General features: G+C 40.3%; 2 protein-coding genes and 1 long non-coding RNA gene across 3 annotated transcripts in view; 1 reads left to right on the forward strand and 2 right to left on the reverse strand.

The window, feature by feature from the left end:
• Positions 1-20,104, forward strand: part of LOC307019328 (meprin A subunit beta-like) — a gene marked incomplete at its 5' end in the record, with an annotated part of 41,553 nt that overhangs the window by 19,529 nt on the left and 1,920 nt on the right. Inside the window, 6 exons of the mRNA XM_079650125.1 lie at positions 1,595-1,744; positions 12,256-12,471; positions 12,970-13,226; positions 16,907-17,117; positions 17,195-17,371; positions 19,763-20,019. Of these exons, the coding sequence (XP_079506251.1) occupies positions 1,595-1,744; positions 12,256-12,471; positions 12,970-13,226; positions 16,907-17,117; positions 17,195-17,371; positions 19,763-20,019 (1,268 nt within the window). The remainder of the gene's footprint in view (positions 1-1,594; positions 1,745-12,255; positions 12,472-12,969; positions 13,227-16,906; positions 17,118-17,194; positions 17,372-19,762; positions 20,020-20,104) is intronic.
• On the reverse strand, positions 4,379-6,513 carry LOC307032916 (uncharacterized protein). Its single transcript, XM_079671194.1, has 2 exons — positions 6,251-6,513; positions 4,379-5,384 (listed from the first exon to the last, which is right to left on the reverse strand). Exons 1-2 carry the CDS (start codon positions 6,419-6,421, stop codon positions 4,803-4,805), a joined length of 753 nt encoding a protein of 250 aa, XP_079527320.1. The 5' UTR covers positions 6,422-6,513; the 3' UTR covers positions 4,379-4,802.
• On the reverse strand, positions 8,794-12,012 carry LOC307032961. The gene is made up of 2 exons (XR_013806391.1): positions 10,876-12,012; positions 8,794-8,977 (listed from the first exon to the last, which is right to left on the reverse strand). It is a non-coding gene; the product is annotated as an uncharacterized lncRNA (long non-coding RNA).

Below are 20,104 nucleotides of genomic sequence, written 5' to 3' on the forward strand. Positions count from 1 at the left end.
TAGCAGTGAACTGGGACACTTTCTTTGGAAGCCTTTTCTCAAAATCACAGTTCAGTGATGTTCAGTGACAGTTCAATATGATGTATCTTGCTGAATGTTTGGAGCACAAAGACAATGTTGTGATGTCTTAAGAATGCTAAGAACCTTTACACAACTTTCCAACAGTATATGAAATTCAAAATGTGTTTTGTAGTGAATGCGACTGAACATTTTCACTAATATGAGTCAGAAATGGTGAAAAACGTTCACATTTTGTTTACCATTGTTTTGGGAAATTTGATTGAATAAATTACATTTTTTGTAAGGCAACCTCACTTTTTCATTGCTCAACTATAACATATACTCTTACCGGCTTGTCAAAACAATGCTATTTACTGCTTTTTATAAAGAAATACAATTAATATTATGCAGAATTGAGTTCAGCCTTTTGGCCCGGCCCTCCACAATATTTTTTGTTTCTCATGTGGCCCCATGGAAAAAATAATTGCCCACCCCTGCCCTATACGATCATTTCCTGATAACAATTAAGCCATAGCCCCACCCCTCCCCACCTCTGCTGCTCACTGCTGTAGCATGGTCAGTAGCTACTGTCAGTAGCTACTGACCATGCTACAGATGTTAGTGCAAAATCGACAGCTCCTCTACCAAAACCATCAGCAAAAAATGGACATGGAGAATTACATGAACTACATGTTGCTAAATCCACGAGGGGCATAAACAGAAGGGTAACCATGGCAACCATGCTCGGGGGTCTTCTTCGCTGCTTTTGGTGTATTTTGTGGCAGAAGTGCAGCGCCACCTACAGGCCCGGCATATGTACTACAGCTTCTCCAGCGCTTTCGAGCGGTCTCGTGCGGAAGTACAGCGCCACTTACAGGCCCGGCATATGTACCAGCGCTCCTGAGCGGTCTCGTGTGAACGGAAGACTTTTTTTATATCGTATTCGGTTCGTTTGCGTTTCGTATGCGTTTGCATGGAAATGGGGTCTGAGTATGTGCTGTGATGCATACTAAATGTTATAAGTGTATTCCTCTGAATGGATCAAACAGCAACTACCTCAACGATGAAATCTTAACATTGGAAGTATTAAGTTGTGCATTATACTATACTTGGGAGATTGCTTTAAATGTTACAACCTGTGCATCTTTTGGAGAGAATTGATCTAATGTATTGCAAAGAGCAATGGCTATGGCAATTAATTTGTTAGACGAGTTTGTCAGGGTTTTAAATATATTTCAAAAGTCTGTGATTCTTGGAGTTGAGGAATGAGGCTGCTTCTGTTATTATTTGGTTTAATTATAAATGGTCAGATAATGCTAAATAACTGACAGTAATAAAAAAAGACTTTGTTTTGCAGATTTTTCCTATTCTAAAGAATATATTTGTTGCCTACAGTAAGTGGAAGGATGGATGTGATTGCCTGCGTTATTTTTTATCTATGCATACTGTATTTATCTTTGCAATACTATGTACATTTTGGTAGCATTCCAGGATTATGACAGCACTTCTGATCAATCAAACAAGATTATGTCTTGGTTATTCAAGGCTGCTGCATCTCCATTTTCATTCAAATATTACTGTTTCCTCTCCATAGGGAAGTCCTCAACCTTTGTGGACAGCTGTAACTTTGAGGAGGAGAACATATGTGGCATGATTCTGGGTCCTGGTAATGCAAAGTGGGAGCACCGCAGTTCTGTGAGCGGAGGGCCTCAGACTGATTTCTCCAACCTGGGTCAATGTAAAGGTGACTGTCAATCAAAAGTGATGGTGAAAAGTCTTAGATTTTGCTTTTAAAATCTACTTTGGAATCAGAACGCTTTTAAAGGAACCAAATATGTCACAAAATATCTAAAAGTCTCAATTTCAGGGAAATAATGCAGTCACAAAAATGGCCTCTTCAGTTTAAACAGATTATTTGGAAGTGAAATCCTGGAAAATGCAGATAAAGAATCTGTTTATTTAAAACTAAACAATTATCTGTGTTGTTGCACAGGTAGCAGTTATGACAAAGAAAGCTAATCATTTCTTTTTTTTTCTTATCTAGCCTCATAGTTTGCTGGCCTTGGTGTTGACTGATTTATAACATAAGCTGTACAAAGTACGGGCTGGCAGTGAAAAACACTTTGATTATTTTTTATTAGGATTGTTATTATGATTAGTTTTGATATTGTTAAGCTATATAGCAATATATTGAGGTTTTATTAGATGCAATCAAGTGTGGCTTTTGTAATAACTTTCAAAAAAGAAAAAAAAGAAATGTTCTTGGATTCAAGCTCAGAGAGCTCTGGAAATCAAATGTTTGAATTCTGATCTAAATGTTTTTTTTCTACTGTGTTTATTCAATAACAACAGGCGTTAATATTTATATTTGAAAATGTAAAATGAATGTCACATTACTATTTAATTGCTATAACAATAGAGTGGTGCAGTGACGAGTCCTAAAACCCTGAAGTGAGTTAGCATTTTACCACTACCGGTTACCTCGTCTCAGAGTCAATGGGATTTCTCCATAGGATTTGGGAAAATAGCTGGAAATAAGGTCTGTGGTTGACACAAATTTAAGAGACGGATGACGTTTTGTTCTACGACATTAAATATATCAGCAGTGACCCCACTGGTTATTTTTCAAGAGTTTACAATGGTTGTTAACAAGTGGCTGAATAGGACTACAGAAGTTGCCGAGGACGTTGTACGTCATTACCCCGAACACGTAAACACTCCCGCTAAGTTTGTTTGCCCCTGTTCTGCTTGAAAGCCAGCATCTGCCTCCTGCTTCAACTTGTACAATTTTGAAACTGTAGTTTTGAATCTTAAGTTGGCGTGACGTTGAAGTCGTGCGACCCTGCTTTACTCGGCTGAAGCTCGTTTATAGCATAACGTTAGCATTTTGCTTCTGGCGATTAGATAATTTTTTTTATAAAAGTAGGGTAGATGGATATTATCCAGCTGAACAAAACTTGCATTTATCAAACAGGGTCGTTTTCCACAGACCTTAATCAAGTTATTTTCCAAAATCCTATGGAGGAATCCCCCTTTTTTGTCGAGGGAACCCGTGTGCAGTTTAATTTACTTCTAAATACATAATCCCTGCACCACTCTATAGAGAGGCGAAGTCACGCCCATCTACTTCCGGTCCATGGGACCCCGGAAGCGAAAAATTATACATTGAATTCAATGGAGAGAGAAAAAGTATCTTTTGATCCCGTTTGAATTGTGCCACGAACTACACATATGATGTTTGTCAAACTTAAACAATCATTTCCATGTCAAAAAAGTCACATTTTGTCGTAAAACTGTTGAAATATAAGACTATGAAAAATAAGCGACTACAAAGACTACAAATCCAAAATCCCATTCTGGTTCGCGTATGTGGTGTCACAGGCGATAATGCTCCAAGTGGTTGCGACTCGTAATTAAAGCGAAGAAGAAGATTTCATAACTGATTTATTCCCTCCAATAAATATAAGAGATTGCTCAAATAAATTCACTTTTACAAGATGCCTGTGTGCTTTGTACCATGTTGTAATCACAAAAGTGATCATACCACTTGCTCGTTCTATCGCTTCCCGTCTGATGAAAGGACCAGGAGTCGCTGGATCAGACATATCAGGTAATATCATAGGTAATATACATGTTGTGCATGGAACATAGTCAAGTTAGCTACCTAGCTAGTAGCGACGAGTAGCGAGCACGTTAGTTAGCATTACATTACTTAGCCTTGTCATTTTTAGTAGCCTTACCATGAAGTTATTATTTTCTTACATGAAGTACACCAAAATGTTAAACAGTAAGAGTAGTCATCATGGTAAGTATTTCGTGAAACATTTGAAGAGTAGCCTATCGCCCCCTCCACCGGGTGCTAAGGAAGCAGTTCAGGGAGAGTCGAAGGAAGGAAGGCAGGGAGCTTTGCATGACATTCTTCTGGACATGTGTCATTGTGATGACATTGAGGGTGAGTCAATCTGTTTGTTGGAAAGACAGTAGTTGAGTGATTACTGAGAGAAAATTATTAAGAGAGATAATTATTCAGTGTTGTTACTTTAAAGTGTTGTTACTGACCTTTTTCTCTTTTATTTTCTTTACCTCACCTGTAACTGCTGAGACCCTGAGGAACATGCACACTGACCTGCTCTGGCAACCTGATTTCCACTGTACGTAATAGTATTTGGTTATGGTATATTATTTATATACATCAAAGGCACAATGCACCCCCCAGAGACACACATGTATTGAGTGTGATATTTTGCATTGGTCATGTGAAATCATCTTTACATACTAGTAAACTGTAGGAGCGGCAACTTGTTTTGAAAATTGAATTTTTAATATCAGATAATAAAGTCGATCTGTTTTCTTTATCCTTCTCTCTTCCCAGCTCCATCCATCACCGTTCTCTGTTCCTGCAGGTCCTGCTTGCTAATCAATGCTGATATGTTTTTACACAATTACAAATATAGTCAATGTACTGTATGACATGAAGTTGTGCTTCATTCTGAGTCAATAATAAATTCATTCTGCCTTCAACTGCACCAACATCCATGTAGCTGCCCCCAGTAAGATGAACCAGGCAAAGTTGACATAGTCAACATACAGCTGTGCTCTTAAGTTGACATGAAGAATTTGTGAAATATTGGTAATTATTTGGAAAAAATGACTGACGATGCAGAAAACTTTTTTTATTTAGGAACAGTGGTCAGGTGAAGCATTTATCACTACATATGTGTCACACTTCAAAGGCCAAACACACTGGCCAAACATACCTCGTTTACAACTCCCCAGTTGACAGCCATGACTCCGTCTAAATTCTACCCCCCAAGCACCCTCTTCATGAGGGACGCGCATGGAGTGGATGAAAGTCCCGACCTCAGCACAGCACCAAAATTGCTGGCTGTCAACCTGCCCTGTCTCTGTAACTGCCACTGAGGATTTGTCCGCTGTCCTACGGTGGCTGTCTGGATGGCAGCTTGCTGGTCTCTGCTCAGTCGCATTGAGGCAAGAATTGCCTCAAGCCCCCGACCCCCATGCTCCTTCACCAGCTCCGGCACGGTGACAATGGCCTGATGTTGAGGCTGCAACTCTGGCTCAGGTGACAAAAGCCATGCCATGCCACACTGTGTGCCCCTCAGTGCAGACCTGAACCAGTCTACATCCTCAGTAGCGATGTTTCTGGCCAGTGGGTTGTATGTCTCCTCTTGCTGTTGGTAGAGTTGAGACATCGGCTGGACTACTTTTGAAGTGCCAGGCTTCCTCCACTGGCACTCAACTTCTGTGGAGCTGATCTGCCACATGGCAAATATTGCCAATGCTGCAGCGTGGCTGCATTTGTACATCCCCCGTGCACAACCACAGACAGCGCTCTGCATCGCGTCATCCTCTCCCATGTAAATCTGTACAAATAAAGTAAGTACCATTTGTTAGCCTGCTATAATAGATTGAATGAGCAATAATACAAGGATGGTCCGGATCTGGGGGTGGGAGGGTTTATTTTTCCATAGTTTTGTCCTCTTGTCTGATTGTTGTTATTGTTTGTTTTTTCTGTATTTTTTGTAATTTGTGTTGTATTGGTTGTGATTGTACATTGTATTTTTTTTAATGTGTATTACATTTTTGAAAAACATTTGATAAAAAAAAAAGGATTTGGTCAGGATCTAGACTCAGTGTGTAGTTTATTAATTAATCAATGCTCTCTACATTAGGAAAACACATACCAGTGTACCAGAGGGAGTCACACACAGCTGTGCCTAGATAACCAAACAAATTGACAAGATAACCAAAATCCTTGAATCTACACACAGCAAATAAACTCAAATGACACAACGAGATGTAAAAGGAGATCACACATATAGTCGATATAAAACTGGCCGCTTCAATCTGAAGAGCAACTAAAACAAAACAGGGGAGTGTACCTTGTTCTTGTGAACACTAATGTTATCCACAGCATACACACCCGTATACAGTACACCCGTTCTAGGTTCTGATTGGCTCTCTAGGTTGGCATTCTAGCTTCTGACTGGCTGTCCAGGTTGTCAATCACAGCCGTGGGCATATTATACTAGTCGACTCGTAACATCGCTAAACTTTTTTTCTTGACGGTTTTCTCAGTCAACTAATGCTATTGATAACAGTAACATAAATTAACACAGCCCTGCACACTTCAGTCATTATATGCCGGGTCTGTGGTTCATCATCTTCTTTTTCATTCTCCTCCTTGTTGACTGACATTAACGTTAAACATTGCACTCATGTTACTCACCGAAACCTTGTAAAGCCGGTCCCGCATGCTGGCTCTTACAGAACCGACTAACTCCCCTTTCGTGTATGTACAGCTCTCAACGTTCCCGGACTTGTAGTGATTTTCAACTCGTTTTATACTTTTACTCTCATTCTGAAAGAATGAGGTGAAATGTGCCAACGTGACGGCCATCTTTGTGTTGGTGACGCGTATTGTGCGGGACCAGAGACATGTAGTTCACTGAGCGGCTTAACACAAAAAAATGTGTTACTTCACAGTTTTACGACACATTTAAAAAATGTTGACTTGCAAAATGTTCTTTTAAATTGACAAACATCATATGTGTAGTTCGTGGCACAATTCAAACGGGATCAAAAGATAGGTTTTCTCTCTCCATTGAATTCAATGTATAATTTTCCGCTTCCGGGGTCCCATGAGCTCCCCCGGAAAGGGAGGGACTTCGCCTCTCTATAGAGAGGCGAAGTCCCTCCCCTTCCGGGAGCCTCCATGGGACCCCGGAAGCGGAAAATTATACATAGAAGTCAATGGAGAGAGAAAAGTTATCTTTTGATCCCGTTTGAATTGTGCCACGAATGACACATATGATGTTTGTCAATCTTAAACAATCATTTCCATGCAAAAAAAGTCACAGTTTGTCGTAAAAATGCTGAAATATAAGACTATGAATAATACGCAACTAGAAAGACTACAAATCCCAAATGCATTCTGGGTCGCGTAAGTGATGTCATAGGCGATAATGCTCCAAGACTGGTTGTGACTCGCAAAGCAAAGAGGAAGAAGAAGACTGATTTATTCCCTCCAATAAATATAAGAGATTGCTCCAATAAATTCACTTTTACAAGATGCCTGTGTGCTTTGTACGAGGTTGTAATCACAAAAGAGATCATACCACTTGCTCGTTCTATCGCTTCCCGTCTGATGAAAGGACCAGGAGTCGTTGGACCAAACATATCAGGTAATATACATGTTTTGCATGGAATATAGTCAAGTTAGCTACCTAGCTAGTAGCGAGCATGTTAGTTAGCATTATATTACATTACTTAGCCTTGTCATTTGTATTAGCCTTAACACGAAGTAAACCGAAATGTTAAACAGTAAGAGTATTCATGATGGTAAGTATTTTGTGAAACATTTGAAGAGTAGCCTATCGCCCCCTCCACCAGGTGCTAAGGGGGCGGGAGGTAGGCTAACCCCACATTAGTATCAGCGATCTTTTCTACTTAATGCTATCTGCACAAATGGTTAACATTGACCATTAAAAGATCAGGCAGTTCAGGGAGAGTCGAAGGAAGGAAGGCAAGCAGCTTTGCATGACATTCTTCTGGACGTGTTTCATTGTGATGATAGTGAGGGTGAGTCAATCTGTTTGTTGGAAAGACAGTAGTTGAGTGATTACTGAGAGAAAATTATTAAAAGAGATAATTATTCAGTGTTGTTACTTTAAAGTGTTGTTACTGACCTTTTTCTCTTTTATTTTCTTTACCTCACCTGTAACTGCTGAGACCCTGAGGAACAAGCACACTGGACTGACCTGCTCTGGCAACCTGATTTCCACTGTACGTAATAGTATTTGGTTATGGTATATTATTTATATACATCAAAGGCACAATGCACCCCCCAGAGACACACATGTATTGAGTGTGATATTTTGCAATGGTCATGTGAAATCATCTTTACATACTAGAAAACTGTAGGAGCGGCAACTTGTTTTGAAATTGAATTTTTAATATCCGATAATAAAGTTGATCTGTTGTCTTTATTCTTCTCTCTTCCCAGCTCCATCCATCACCATTCTCTGTTCCTGCAGGTCCTGCTTGCTAATCAATGCTCATATTTCTTTTACACAATTACAAATAAAGTCAATGTATTGTATGACATGAAGTTGTGCTTCATTCTGAGTCAATAATAAATTCATTCTGCCTTCAGCTGCAAAATTATTGTGGACTGCACTGACATCCATGTAGCTGCCCCCCCCCCCCCCCCAGTAAGATGAACCAAGCAAAGTTGACATACTCAACATACAGCTGTACTCTTAAGTTTACATGAAGAATTTGTGAAATATTGGTAATAACAGGTTTAAATGATTATTAGTAATTAATTATATAATTTTCTCATCGTAGATGAGCAGACAGGGAGCAGATGAGAAAAGCAGAATATGCAGCTGCCATTTTCCACATGGAAAAGAGAAAGGGCCAAGTGTATTTGAGTGGACAAAAGAGAAATCCCAAATACGAAAAATAAAATTATACAATTTACAGATATGTATACAAATATATATATATCCTATATACACTATCATGTATAATGATGGTGTATGATGTAGAAGGAAGTGTGGTAGATAACAAGTAAATATAGAGTTACATACAGATCCATGTTACAGCAAAAGATGGAATAACTAAGAAGCACGCAGTATAATAATAATTACACGCAACAATTAAATAACTGCTCAGCATCTCCACCACAATCCCAATCTGCTGTGTCCTGTTTTCCTCCCCTCTGCATAACACCCCATCACACATACGAAACACAACGCAGAGTCCGAGGGTGTTAAGAATATGTTTATTTAAATGTCCTCCTCTCTACTGGCCAACACAGGGAGCATATGCTGGGTGTAGAATTGTTCCAGGAGGAAGAGATTTCCATGCCATGCAGGGTCTTTGGGGATGGGGAGGATGATCGCCTCCATCGTGGTCCACAGCAGCAGAGACTCCGGTCTGTGATGTGCAGCTGTTATATAATATACAATACATTTTTTTGAAAAACATTTGATCAAAAAATAAAGATTTGGTCAGGATCTAGAGTCAGTGTGTAGTTTATTAATTAATCAATGCTCTCTACATTAGGAAAACACATACCAGTGTACCAGAGGGAGTCACACACAGCTGTGCCTAGATAACCAAACAAATTGACAACAGGGATGCAAACTCATCAGGTATGAAAAAGGTGACAAGGATCCGAGCCCCCTGACCCCACAGAATATCGGCTTTAAAATTAGGAATAACAGGATTTTAGCAGTCAGAACAACTAAAGCAGCAGTGTTAATATTAACAGAAACGCCATAGTGTCACATCTAGTAGAAATATATAAAAAGCATTTATTTTAATTGTGTAGCAGTCAGTTTATAATTTTGGCAGCACTGTTGAGCATTTTGAAAATGTATTTTCATGCCTCTGTGCAAGGCTTAGTCTTTCTATCTTTATAGCCACTGGTGTAAAGTAACCAAGTTCATAAACTCAACAAGTACTATACTTGGGCACAATTTTGAGATACTTGTACTTTACTTAAGTATTTCAATGTTTTGCTACTTTGTACTTCTACTCCACTACAGTTCAGAGGTAAATGGTGTACTTTTACTCCACTACATGTATGTAATACCTTTAGTTACTTTACAGATGTGGATGAATGATGTGAAATATAATCAAGTGTTAAATCAGACTTTAGTTCCACCTGGAGTAAATCCAAAAGCTACCCTGCCTGCAGTATACAAAGTCATTCAAACTAGCTGCACCTTTACCAGCTTTGATAACACTTTAATGATCAGTCATTATAAAACATATCATATTATTCTGAAATGGACCAATCTGCAAAATGACTACTTTTACTGTCGCTACTTTCACTATATTTTGATAATAATAATTTTCTACTTTTACTTGAGGAACATTTGGAATGCAGGACTTTTACTGTAACAGAGTATTCCTACACTCTGGTACTTCTACTTTTACTCAAGTACAAGAACTGAGTACTTCTACTTTTAATCAATTTCAAGATATATACTTATACCACCTCTGTTTATAGCCTATGAAAAAAACGATTAGAAAACGAAGGCTAAAGCTAACGTTAGCAGATAGTGACAATGTATGCTAGTTAGCTAGCTCAACGATAATATTGCGACGGGGAAAAAAAACTTTTCAGTGCATATCACGCTCTGCCGCTCCGACAGGGAGCTCTACTCTGAACACCTGAACGGCCCGTTCTAACAGCTGTTCACCAGCGGTCCAGTCTGTGCCACAGTGACTCCGGACGCACAGTTAATATTAACGAACGCACCGTAGGTAATGTAGCTGCTGAAGCTGCTAGACCATCATCGCCGAGCAGCAGAGGCTTATTATACATCATGAGCAGAGCCGACAGGCAGGAAGACTCGAGCACACAGCTCGCGCTTCATTATAATATATAAAAAAAAGCTCGCGGCCGCACATTAATCCGGGTCCCAGACCCCCTCCCATACCCCAAAAATATTTTTATTGCAGATCTACAGGAATCATAAAAACGACCTATTTTGGATTCAAAACGGAGAATTTCGCCGAAAGGTGACAAGTTTGCATCCCTGGACAAGATAACCAAAATCCTTGAATCTACACACAGCAAATAAACTCAAATGACACAACGAGATGTAAAAAGGAGATCACACATATAGTCGATATAGAACTGGCCGCTTCAATCTGAAGAGCAACTAAAACAAAACACGGGAGTGTATCTTGTTCTTGTGAACACTAATGTTATCCACAGCATACACAGACACCACAAAGTTCTTAAGGAGAAAACTAGTTGCTAAAACAAAACACGTTAGTGTACCTTGTTAGCTAGCTGACATTAACCTTAGACATTGCACTCATATTACTCACTGAAACCTTGTAAAGCCGGTCCCGCATGCTGGCTCTTACAGAACCGCTCCCTTTCGTGTATGTACAGCTCTCAACATGCCCAGACTTGTAGTGATTTTCACCTCTTTTTATACTTTTTCGCCTCATTCTGAAAGAAACAGGTGAAATTTACTAACGTGACAGCCATCTTTGTGATGGTGACGCGTATTGTGCGAGACCAGAGACCTGTAGTTCACTGAGCGGTTTCACACAAAAAAAATTGTAACTTCACAGTTTTACGACACATTTTTATTTTTTTGACTTGCAAAATGTTCTTTTAATTTGACAAACATCATATGTGTCATTCGTGGCACAATTCAAACGGGATCGAAAGATGACTTTTCTCTCTCCATTGACGTCAATGTATAATTTTCCGCTTCCGGGGTCCCATGGGTCGGAAGTAGATGGGCGGGACTTCGCCTCTCTATTGAGAACATAGTGTTGTGGAGCACCTCAGCCTCTAGTGGCCAAAATGACTATTACAACAACAAACAATGAAAGATTGTCCAGACAAAAAGTTGTATTTCTCCACCTGTTTCCCAGATGAAGACTTAACATTCAGAAATATTAATCTGACTGAATCTGTTTCACAGTTGTTGTTGTTGTTGTTGTTGTTGTTGTTGTTGTTGTTGTTGTTGTTTTTAATTTGTAAGGATTATTTTCCAATGACAATCTATTTTAAACCACAATTAGAAAATAGATCCCAAGTATCCTTTATTTTTGCCTCTCAGAGCTTTAGTCGTCCAACCCTTACGGTAGCTAATAACTTTAACCTCTCATAGTCCAGGCAGTATGATTTGGAGGAGACTTTAAGCCTACTGAATTGTCAATGATGAACGGAGATGCCATCCATGGAGGACCTTTACTCCCAGCGGCTCAGGAAGAAATCCCTCAGGATTATAAAAGACCCCCCATCACCCCAGCCACAAACTGTTCTGCCTGCTGCCGTCTGGCCGCAGCATCCGGACTAAAGCCACCAGGCAATAAGACTGTTAAACACCTGAACTGCTGAAACAACATCCACAACATTCATCTGGCTGTAACTTAAAAAATATGTATCTATTTACCTAATATATCATATTTCAATGACTTGAGTTGCATATAGACTCTTATTGCACTATTTCACTTTTTAAAACTATGTTCTTCTTGTATTTACTATTTACTTGCACTATTTTTCTGTGTTTTGTGTTGCACTGTTGGAGAAGCCTGTGACACAAGATTTTCATCGACATAGCTACACAGTAGCTATGTTCGTTTGACAAATAAAGAACCTTGAAGTTTTTAAATAGGCAACCATAAAAATGTAATATGACAAACCTCTAAAGAGCCAACTAAACCAGCGTTGTCTCCCGCTGCCCTCAGGAAAAGGTTACTTCATGCACTTCAGCACAGCCTCTGCTGAACCTGGTGACCGTGCCTTCCTGGAGAGTCGTTGGCTTTACCCCAAACCCGGAGCCCAGTGTCTGACCATCTTCCTTCATAACAGCGGGGCGGTCGATGATGTTCTCAACATCTGGGTGAGAGAGTATGACGAGGCCAACCCCGGTGGCAAACTGAGGCTCTTCAAGAGTATTTTAGGTAACAAACGAAAAATTACATATTATGGTATGGTTTACATGTAATTACAATTGAAGCTTCTGTCTGCACAATTTTGAAGTTTGTGACTGCACATATTTTCACCGGCTTACCATGTAATCAGATCAATCAAAAATAAGCTTCAAAATGCACCAACAACCTCAACCATAGGAAATAATTTTGTTATAGGGCGACTGTGGCTGCGAGGGAGTGCGGTCGTATTTCAACCAGAAGGTTGTGGGTTCGATCCCAGCCCATGCAGTCAACATGTCAATGTATTCTTGGGCAAGATAATTAACCCTGAGTTGCTCCCGATGGCATGGCCAACGGTGTGTGAATGTTAGGTCCTAGAGTAAAGTACACTGCTCTGTGTGAATGGGTGAATGACATGTACTGTAGTATGTAAAAGCGCTTTGAGGTGTCTTAAAGACTGGATAAAGCGCTATATAAGTACAGTCCATTTACCAGTCCATTATAAAATCTACATTATTTTTCTTACAGGACGAGTCATGGGCTCCTGGAAACTGCATACCATCAATGTGAATGTGATGAAGAAGGCGCGTGTGGTGTTTGAGGGCGTGAGGGGGAGTAGTCCAACCAAGGGAGGTTTCTCTCTGGATGACATTAACCTGTCCACCACAAAGTGCCCTCAGCACATCTGGCACATTCGCAACATCACCCGCCTGCTGGATACCACCCCTGTAGGAGAGAAAGTGTACAGCCCGCGCTTTCTGTCCCCTGCAGGCTACTCCTTCCAGGTAAACGCCTATGAAATATTTAATCTTGGAACAATCAAGAGCTCAACCGTTGAGTTAAGTCACAGTTGTGGAGTGGTCGAATAAAGCACCAGGGTGTAGGGCATCATATTTTATTCATATCAAATAAGTATCAAATATAAAATATATATTTGTTATGATAATTTATCATCTAATTTGACTTGAATTGATATGACCAACAGTGAGTCTACATAAACCTTTTGAAAAGTACGGTGTAACACAAGCAAGCTATGGTATCTCACAAAATTGGTAAGCATAATTAGCTTATTAGCTCTTCCTGATGGAGACTTTTTGCGTGACTGCTGTAAGAGTTGTTGGAGATTTGGAGGATGTTTAAAACCAACCTCGTCTCCGAGTGTCGTTTGATAAGCTGGGTAAATTTGTAAAAAGGAAGGGATTAAGAAACACCAGAATGCAAGTGAAACAATAATCTTGTTTTAATGATACAAAGTAACAATACAAATACAAAGGAATCACGAAGCACTCTGCAGAGTACTCCGGGCTCAGGTTCTACCACGTGTGAGACAGGTCTCAGGAACGGCCAGTCAAAAGCAAGAGCGTGAACCAAAGGAAAACACAGGCTTTCATACTAAAACACAGGAGGAGGTGTGTGCGTGCTTTCCCCCAGAGGTCATCTTATTGGGAGAGACCATCACATGGCCTGTCGCCCCCAATCAGTGCGACACAGCAGAAGAAACCCGGAAACCAAAAGTCTCTTTCAGTTTGACGAAAACCAGACACCTTTTGGTGTCTGGTACGAACCTGCTCTTATTTCACATCTTGCAGCCCGCACACACACATCCCCTTTTATGGCCCTTTGTCCCTGAGTCCATCTTCCCCCCGTCAGGTTACCACACACAAGTTAAAAGTATGTTTTAAGATATAGTTGTTATAGTTGGCTAAATATACGTAATACATGTTAATTACTTTCATATCAATAATAACGAGGAACACATGACCTATGCTCTTAAACAGTACTAGAGATGCTTTTCAAATAGTCAAACTTCACACAGGCCTAATATAGAGAACACACTCGTTTGTCCTATAGCCCCTCCATTTGTTTGAGCTATTGTTCACATCTTTACTTCAAATAAAAGGTTTCACATTGTATATTTCCAGCTTCCTTTACACATACTGTTATTATTAATACAAAGTAACTAACCACACACGTCTATTGAAAACAAGTAGATTTCTCTGATAATTGACATGCTGAAAAACTTAGGAAGAATGTTCCCTCCCCCAGCTCTCTCGTCCCTGTCATAAAAGCTGCTTCCATTTCATATAGAGTAATAAAACATGTTTAAGCTAATTTCTCCACAATGTTTGTAGCCATTTAGTACCCACACATGAAAGAATAAAAACAGAGGTATAGTTGAACAGTAATCATGTAGCACATATATTTACTGCAATGAAAACACACACATTTGCCCTAAGCATGTGTAACGCACCCTCTTCTTTTATGAGGGAAACATTCCAGAGTTTTGGAGCTATCCCCAAATTAGGATGTCCCCTGCTTGCATCCCTCTCTAAACACACATGAATATATATAAGGTGACATTAAAAGGAATATACCAGATTGAACTTTCCTGCCATAACACGTTACTTTAAATACTTCAAATAATTCAAATAATCCTTCAGAGTTGGTGAGGACCTGATAATTTATTCCGGGAAATTACTCAGACCTACTAATTGACCTAACCAAAGTTATTGAGTCTATTTAAGTTTACTGGTTGGCTCAGATCCACCAACGTCAGCAAGATCTCACCTCTATTAACTCCCCGAAGAACCAGGTTCAATTAACTACTGTTTCAATTCAGACAACTCAATTCAATCTGTTTAAGCGATCCCAAAGGATTTTGATATCAGTAAATAAGGTGTGGCCCTACCTAAGAGTGAGTGTGGCAGGGTGCAATATTACCTTTGAAGCAAGAGAGGAGAGCGCAGATGTCTTTTAAGTTGTCCCAATCCAAAAGGTGGGATCAGTTTATTTGAAGAAAAATAGGTCCAAACTAATACAGGGTTTTTACCTTCTCTCTTTATAACATTATAGTTATACGAAACATATCATGCTGGGTTTGTTTTCTAATCTAAAACTTAATTCACAGTTTTACATTTATTACCAAAATTGTAATTTCAACTGCCCAATTCAGTTGTGATTTTTAAATCTCCCGATAGAATTTAGAGGCATCTCCTCATAAATGACCGGTGATAATAAAAAGTACATTCAAACTTTCATTTTTCACCCACTCAATTCACACCTTTTTTCCGACACAGACGGCGGGAATAACATTCAAAAACCCATACCTGTCCGCATGAATTCGGAGGAAGATTCCTCACAGCTGGCGGGCCTAATATTCACAACCACACTCCTATATTCCAACACCGATGGTGGGATTAACATTCAAAAACCCACACCTGTCCGCATGAATTCGGAGGAAGATTCCTCACAGCTGGCGGGCCTAATATTCACAAACAAATCACCCATCAAATCATTCCACTCAGTTCACAAAGTAATTCACTCAGCATTCAACCAAGACATTTTGAGAGATGTTTACCAAGTCTGAGAGAACCTTACCGAGAGCTATTAACCCAGCTCTGAAGCTCTCACTCTCTCACCCAATGTCTGTATGCTAAAAAACCGGATAGAAAACCCCAAAAACACCTCCTCCACACCCATATTTGTGGAAAACTGGGCATGGCCTCTGATGTACAGGACTGGACATGACCAGACATATTCTATTGGCTATGGCATAAGACACACCTTCCCATGTTTGTGTAAAAAGGACATGACCCCTGCAGGATTTGCAAAATATTAATCTTGGCTATGACATAACCACCTTTTTGAGGCCTCAATGTATTTCTCCTTAAGTCCGGAGCCCCCCTCCCTGTGTACTGCTGTGAGAGGAGAGGGAAGAAACTGCCTTCTCCCTTATCAGTGACACCCATAAATCATTATAGGTCTTACCCTCAACTTAACCAACAACTTGGTTTATACTGTAAATATAGAAAAACATAACATATGAAACATTTTCATTGTGAGTTATTCAAGAATATAATTGATTATAATTAACTCTTGTTTTAAATATTCATCATACTATGAAGATCTCAACACTGCTTAGTAGAGGTGGATGATTTTGTATTACCTCAATATCACAAGTCCTGAAGCACCAAGTAATTTACACTTTGAGATACCCCTAGTTCAGGATTAGTGGATTTTATTAACGGAACACAATAACATGTATAACTATAACTTCATAAGTCTATGATCACCTGAAACCTTGTTGTTTTTTTTGTTAACTTAAGTCGTTCATATCTTCATATGGGGAGGTCCTCTTGCATGGAGTTCACCACTGTATGTTTCTTGGCTATGTTCCTACAGTAGCCCAGAATGGACAAACCAAAATCTGGTTCTACAGAGGGCCTTTGAGATTTTTAGTTACCCGAAGGACACCAAAGTTCTCTGACACCCTTAGTAAGTGAGGGTTGCAATCTGAAACCTCACTTTGAGATGCAACTACCACACAATACTTATTTAACTCACATTTCCGTAGCATTCTTGCACTGATGTCTGCTGCAACAATGTTTTCGAATCATCTAATCATGAAGTTAAAGTAAAAAAAAAAGTACTTTAAAATGACTTCATTCTGTTCTGTGATCTGTAGGTCGGTGTGTACCTAAACGGAAAAAGCAGCAGTCCGGATAACATGGGCACATACTTCTACCTGACCTCCGGCCCCAACGACCACAAACTCAAGTGGCCGTGTCCATGGCAACAGGCAACTATGGCCCTTATGGACCAGCAGTCTGACATCAGACAGCAAATGAACATGCACAGAATGGTCACCACCGACCCTGACAAGATGTCCTCTGATGGTAAGAGAAGGATGGAAACTCCTTCCACAATGAGTTGTTTTTTTGTCAGAGAATGACAGTGGGTCTGTTTCTCCCAGGCACTGAGTTCTACTGGGACGATCCCCGGAAGGTGGGCTCGAAGGTGATAGCGTCCGATGGCAGCTATTACTATCGAGGCCCAGGCACCGGAACAAGTTCATTCATCACCCACAGTAGACTCAAGAGCAGGAACTTCATCAAAGGAGACGATGCCTACTTCCTATTCAGTCTGGAAGGTGTGGAGTCAGATGACCCCAGTATATAACATTATGGCGGTAGGGTGTGGCTATGGAGCTGTCTGGTGGCGGAGAGACCTGCATGACTCGGTCGGTGATCAGACAGCTGGATTGAATCAGGTGATCAGTTAGACCAGGGGCCTGCAACCTTTTTGACCAAAAGAGCCATTTTGCTAGTTTTTCCCAAAAACAATTGTCCGGAGCCGCAAAACATATTTCATAGCTTGATAGCTTATAAAGTTGTATTTATTGTTGTATCAAACAAAAACTACAGTTTTTTTGCATTTATTAGGCTATTTATTACATTATATAAAACGGTTAACCTCTAATAAGAAACAAAGAACTAATAATAAGGAGAGAATTACAAATAATACACAGGCCTACTTTAAAATAAATTAAACACAGCACTTGAGGAGTCCTCTGCACATTTGAAGGAAAACAAATATAATTAAAATGTTCCCACTTTGAAATAAATAAAACATATAGCTGCACCCTAAAAAGAGTTAACGGTAGGGTAGGTAAGAATGGAGAAACCAACTCGAGTGCGCTAGAATTTGAAAATACACAACCGGAAAAAAATCTGTCTCTTCCTCCAACACACACGAACGCGCACATGACCAATGAGGGCATGAGATAAGTTTGTGCACAGATGGAAGGCTTACAGGCAGGTAGGCTATCCAGTCATTTTAGCCGGGCCGGCTCAGATGATTGGTCGTGCTTTTTACAGTGCTACGGCTTCCAGAGATACATTTTTTTATGTATTTATTGTCAAAGCATTTAATATATTCATTGCTATCGGGACATTAAGAGCATTCCATGGAATATAACAAAAACTGTTTTCTGAAATAAATTACATACCCCATTGAATTATGACTGAAGATCGTCAGCTGTCATCCTCTCCTGTGTTGTTCCTCGATACGTAAAGGCTGCAGCACCTTTGACAACTTCTCTCTACATATCAAACATACCGGTAAACCAGCTTATTTTGCTATGAAAACATATAACTCTGTCCACGTAGAATTAAATCTTGTGTTCCTCCGATACTTTTCTTTGATGTATCCATAGTTCGCACATCGAGCCGGGGTCAGGTTATTCGCCTGCAAGAAAAGACGCTAGCGCGGGACCGTAGCACGATGTGACGCATATTTTAGTTGACCTAATTAAAACCGTTTTGTTTTTTATTTATGTGTCAAAGTATCACCTCAAAATACAAAATACGAAACATTTTCAACCATGCAAGAAAATATAAATAGTCCTACAAATACTTTTATTTTATTTCCTTCTTATTTTTGTCTAAGCTCAAGGGAGCCGGAGCAGAGGGCTTAAAGGGCCGCATGCGGCTCGAGGGCCGCGGGTTGCCGACCCCTGAGTTAGACAATCAAAACATGATGGTAACCTGGTTCTTGCATGGATGTATAAAGATAACTGGATACAGTGTCATCTTTAAAAAATGTGCTCAGTGCCGCATAAAGCCAAAAATTGACTGACTGTAGGTACAAAAAGGATCTGGATTATCCAGGGACTCTGGCTCATAGAGCATGTGCACTTACGTTTTCCGAAAAACTCTGCCTCGGATCCTGGCCCAAGCAAATAAATGGAGAAAGAAAATAACTCTAGATTTGGCTTTGAGTGCATTTTAAAGCTTTTAACCCTAAATATTTTAATAAGGGCTATAAAAGTGTTCATACTGGGTAGTTGATCTACCAGACCTCTTTTTATCAATAGAATCAATAGGGAGAAGTATTTTGGGCCTATGCAGTCACAAACTCAAACGTAAGTGTGGTACAGTATCAACTTTTGCCCACAATGGAAAATGTCCAACAATGGCCAGCATACTTCCAGGGGTCTTGGGTTATCGTCTCTTGCTACAGGCTGGGTCCTGATGGGAGGGACGTGTTCGGCATGGCAGTCTCTTTGCTTTAGGTTTTTTTGTTGGGTAAGGCAAGGTTTTGGAATACAAACCTGATTGTTTTTCTCAAATCCTCTTGTCCTTTCATCGTGTTCCTATTGAGGAGCCACTGTCAGAATCCCTGCTTACACTGCAGTTCAAACTGATTATGATTGAAGGAGAAGAGGATTTGACAAAGACAAACCGGGTTTCTTCCCAAAAACTAGCCTTTGGACTCAACGTCACTCCCCAAGTCCAGATGTTACTACTCCAAACACGTCCCTCCTCTCAGGAATCAGCCTACAGAAGGAAACAAGAACCAAGCTCCCATCATGCTTTTATCGCCTGACTGATCACCTGATTCTGCCAGCTGTCTCATCTCCAGTTGAGTCACTCCTGTCTCTCCACAAGCAGCAATAACCGCACCCCATGCCAATAACAAACATCTCTACTGTCCTCCTAAGATCTCTGAAACACCATGGTTGTTGTCTCCTTGTCCTCAGATATATCGGACCTGCTGGTGTCACAACCTCTTCCCCGCTCTGCAGTCCATGCTCACCCCAGGCTGGTGAAGGCTGCAGACCCAGGTGCTCCTGAGGGGCCCGTTAAGCACACGCTGGTGGCAGCGGTGGCAGGGTGCGTGGCAGCAGCCATGATGGTGGTTTCCATGGCGATCGTAGGGAGAGCGTGGAGGAGGAGACAGCAGGAGAGTGACGGGCTGGTGATCATCCAGGACATGCCTGGATTCATAGAAGTGAGCGTAAGTAAACGTGGGACTCAGCAGTATTTCACATCATGGTGATTTAGGTTAGCATTCATTTGTGCATCTGAAGCAAACGTATGCC

This window comes from Notothenia rossii, assembly GCF_949606895.1.
Source record: "Notothenia rossii genome assembly, chromosome: 1".
NCBI lineage: Eukaryota > Metazoa > Chordata > Actinopteri > Perciformes > Nototheniidae > Notothenia > Notothenia rossii.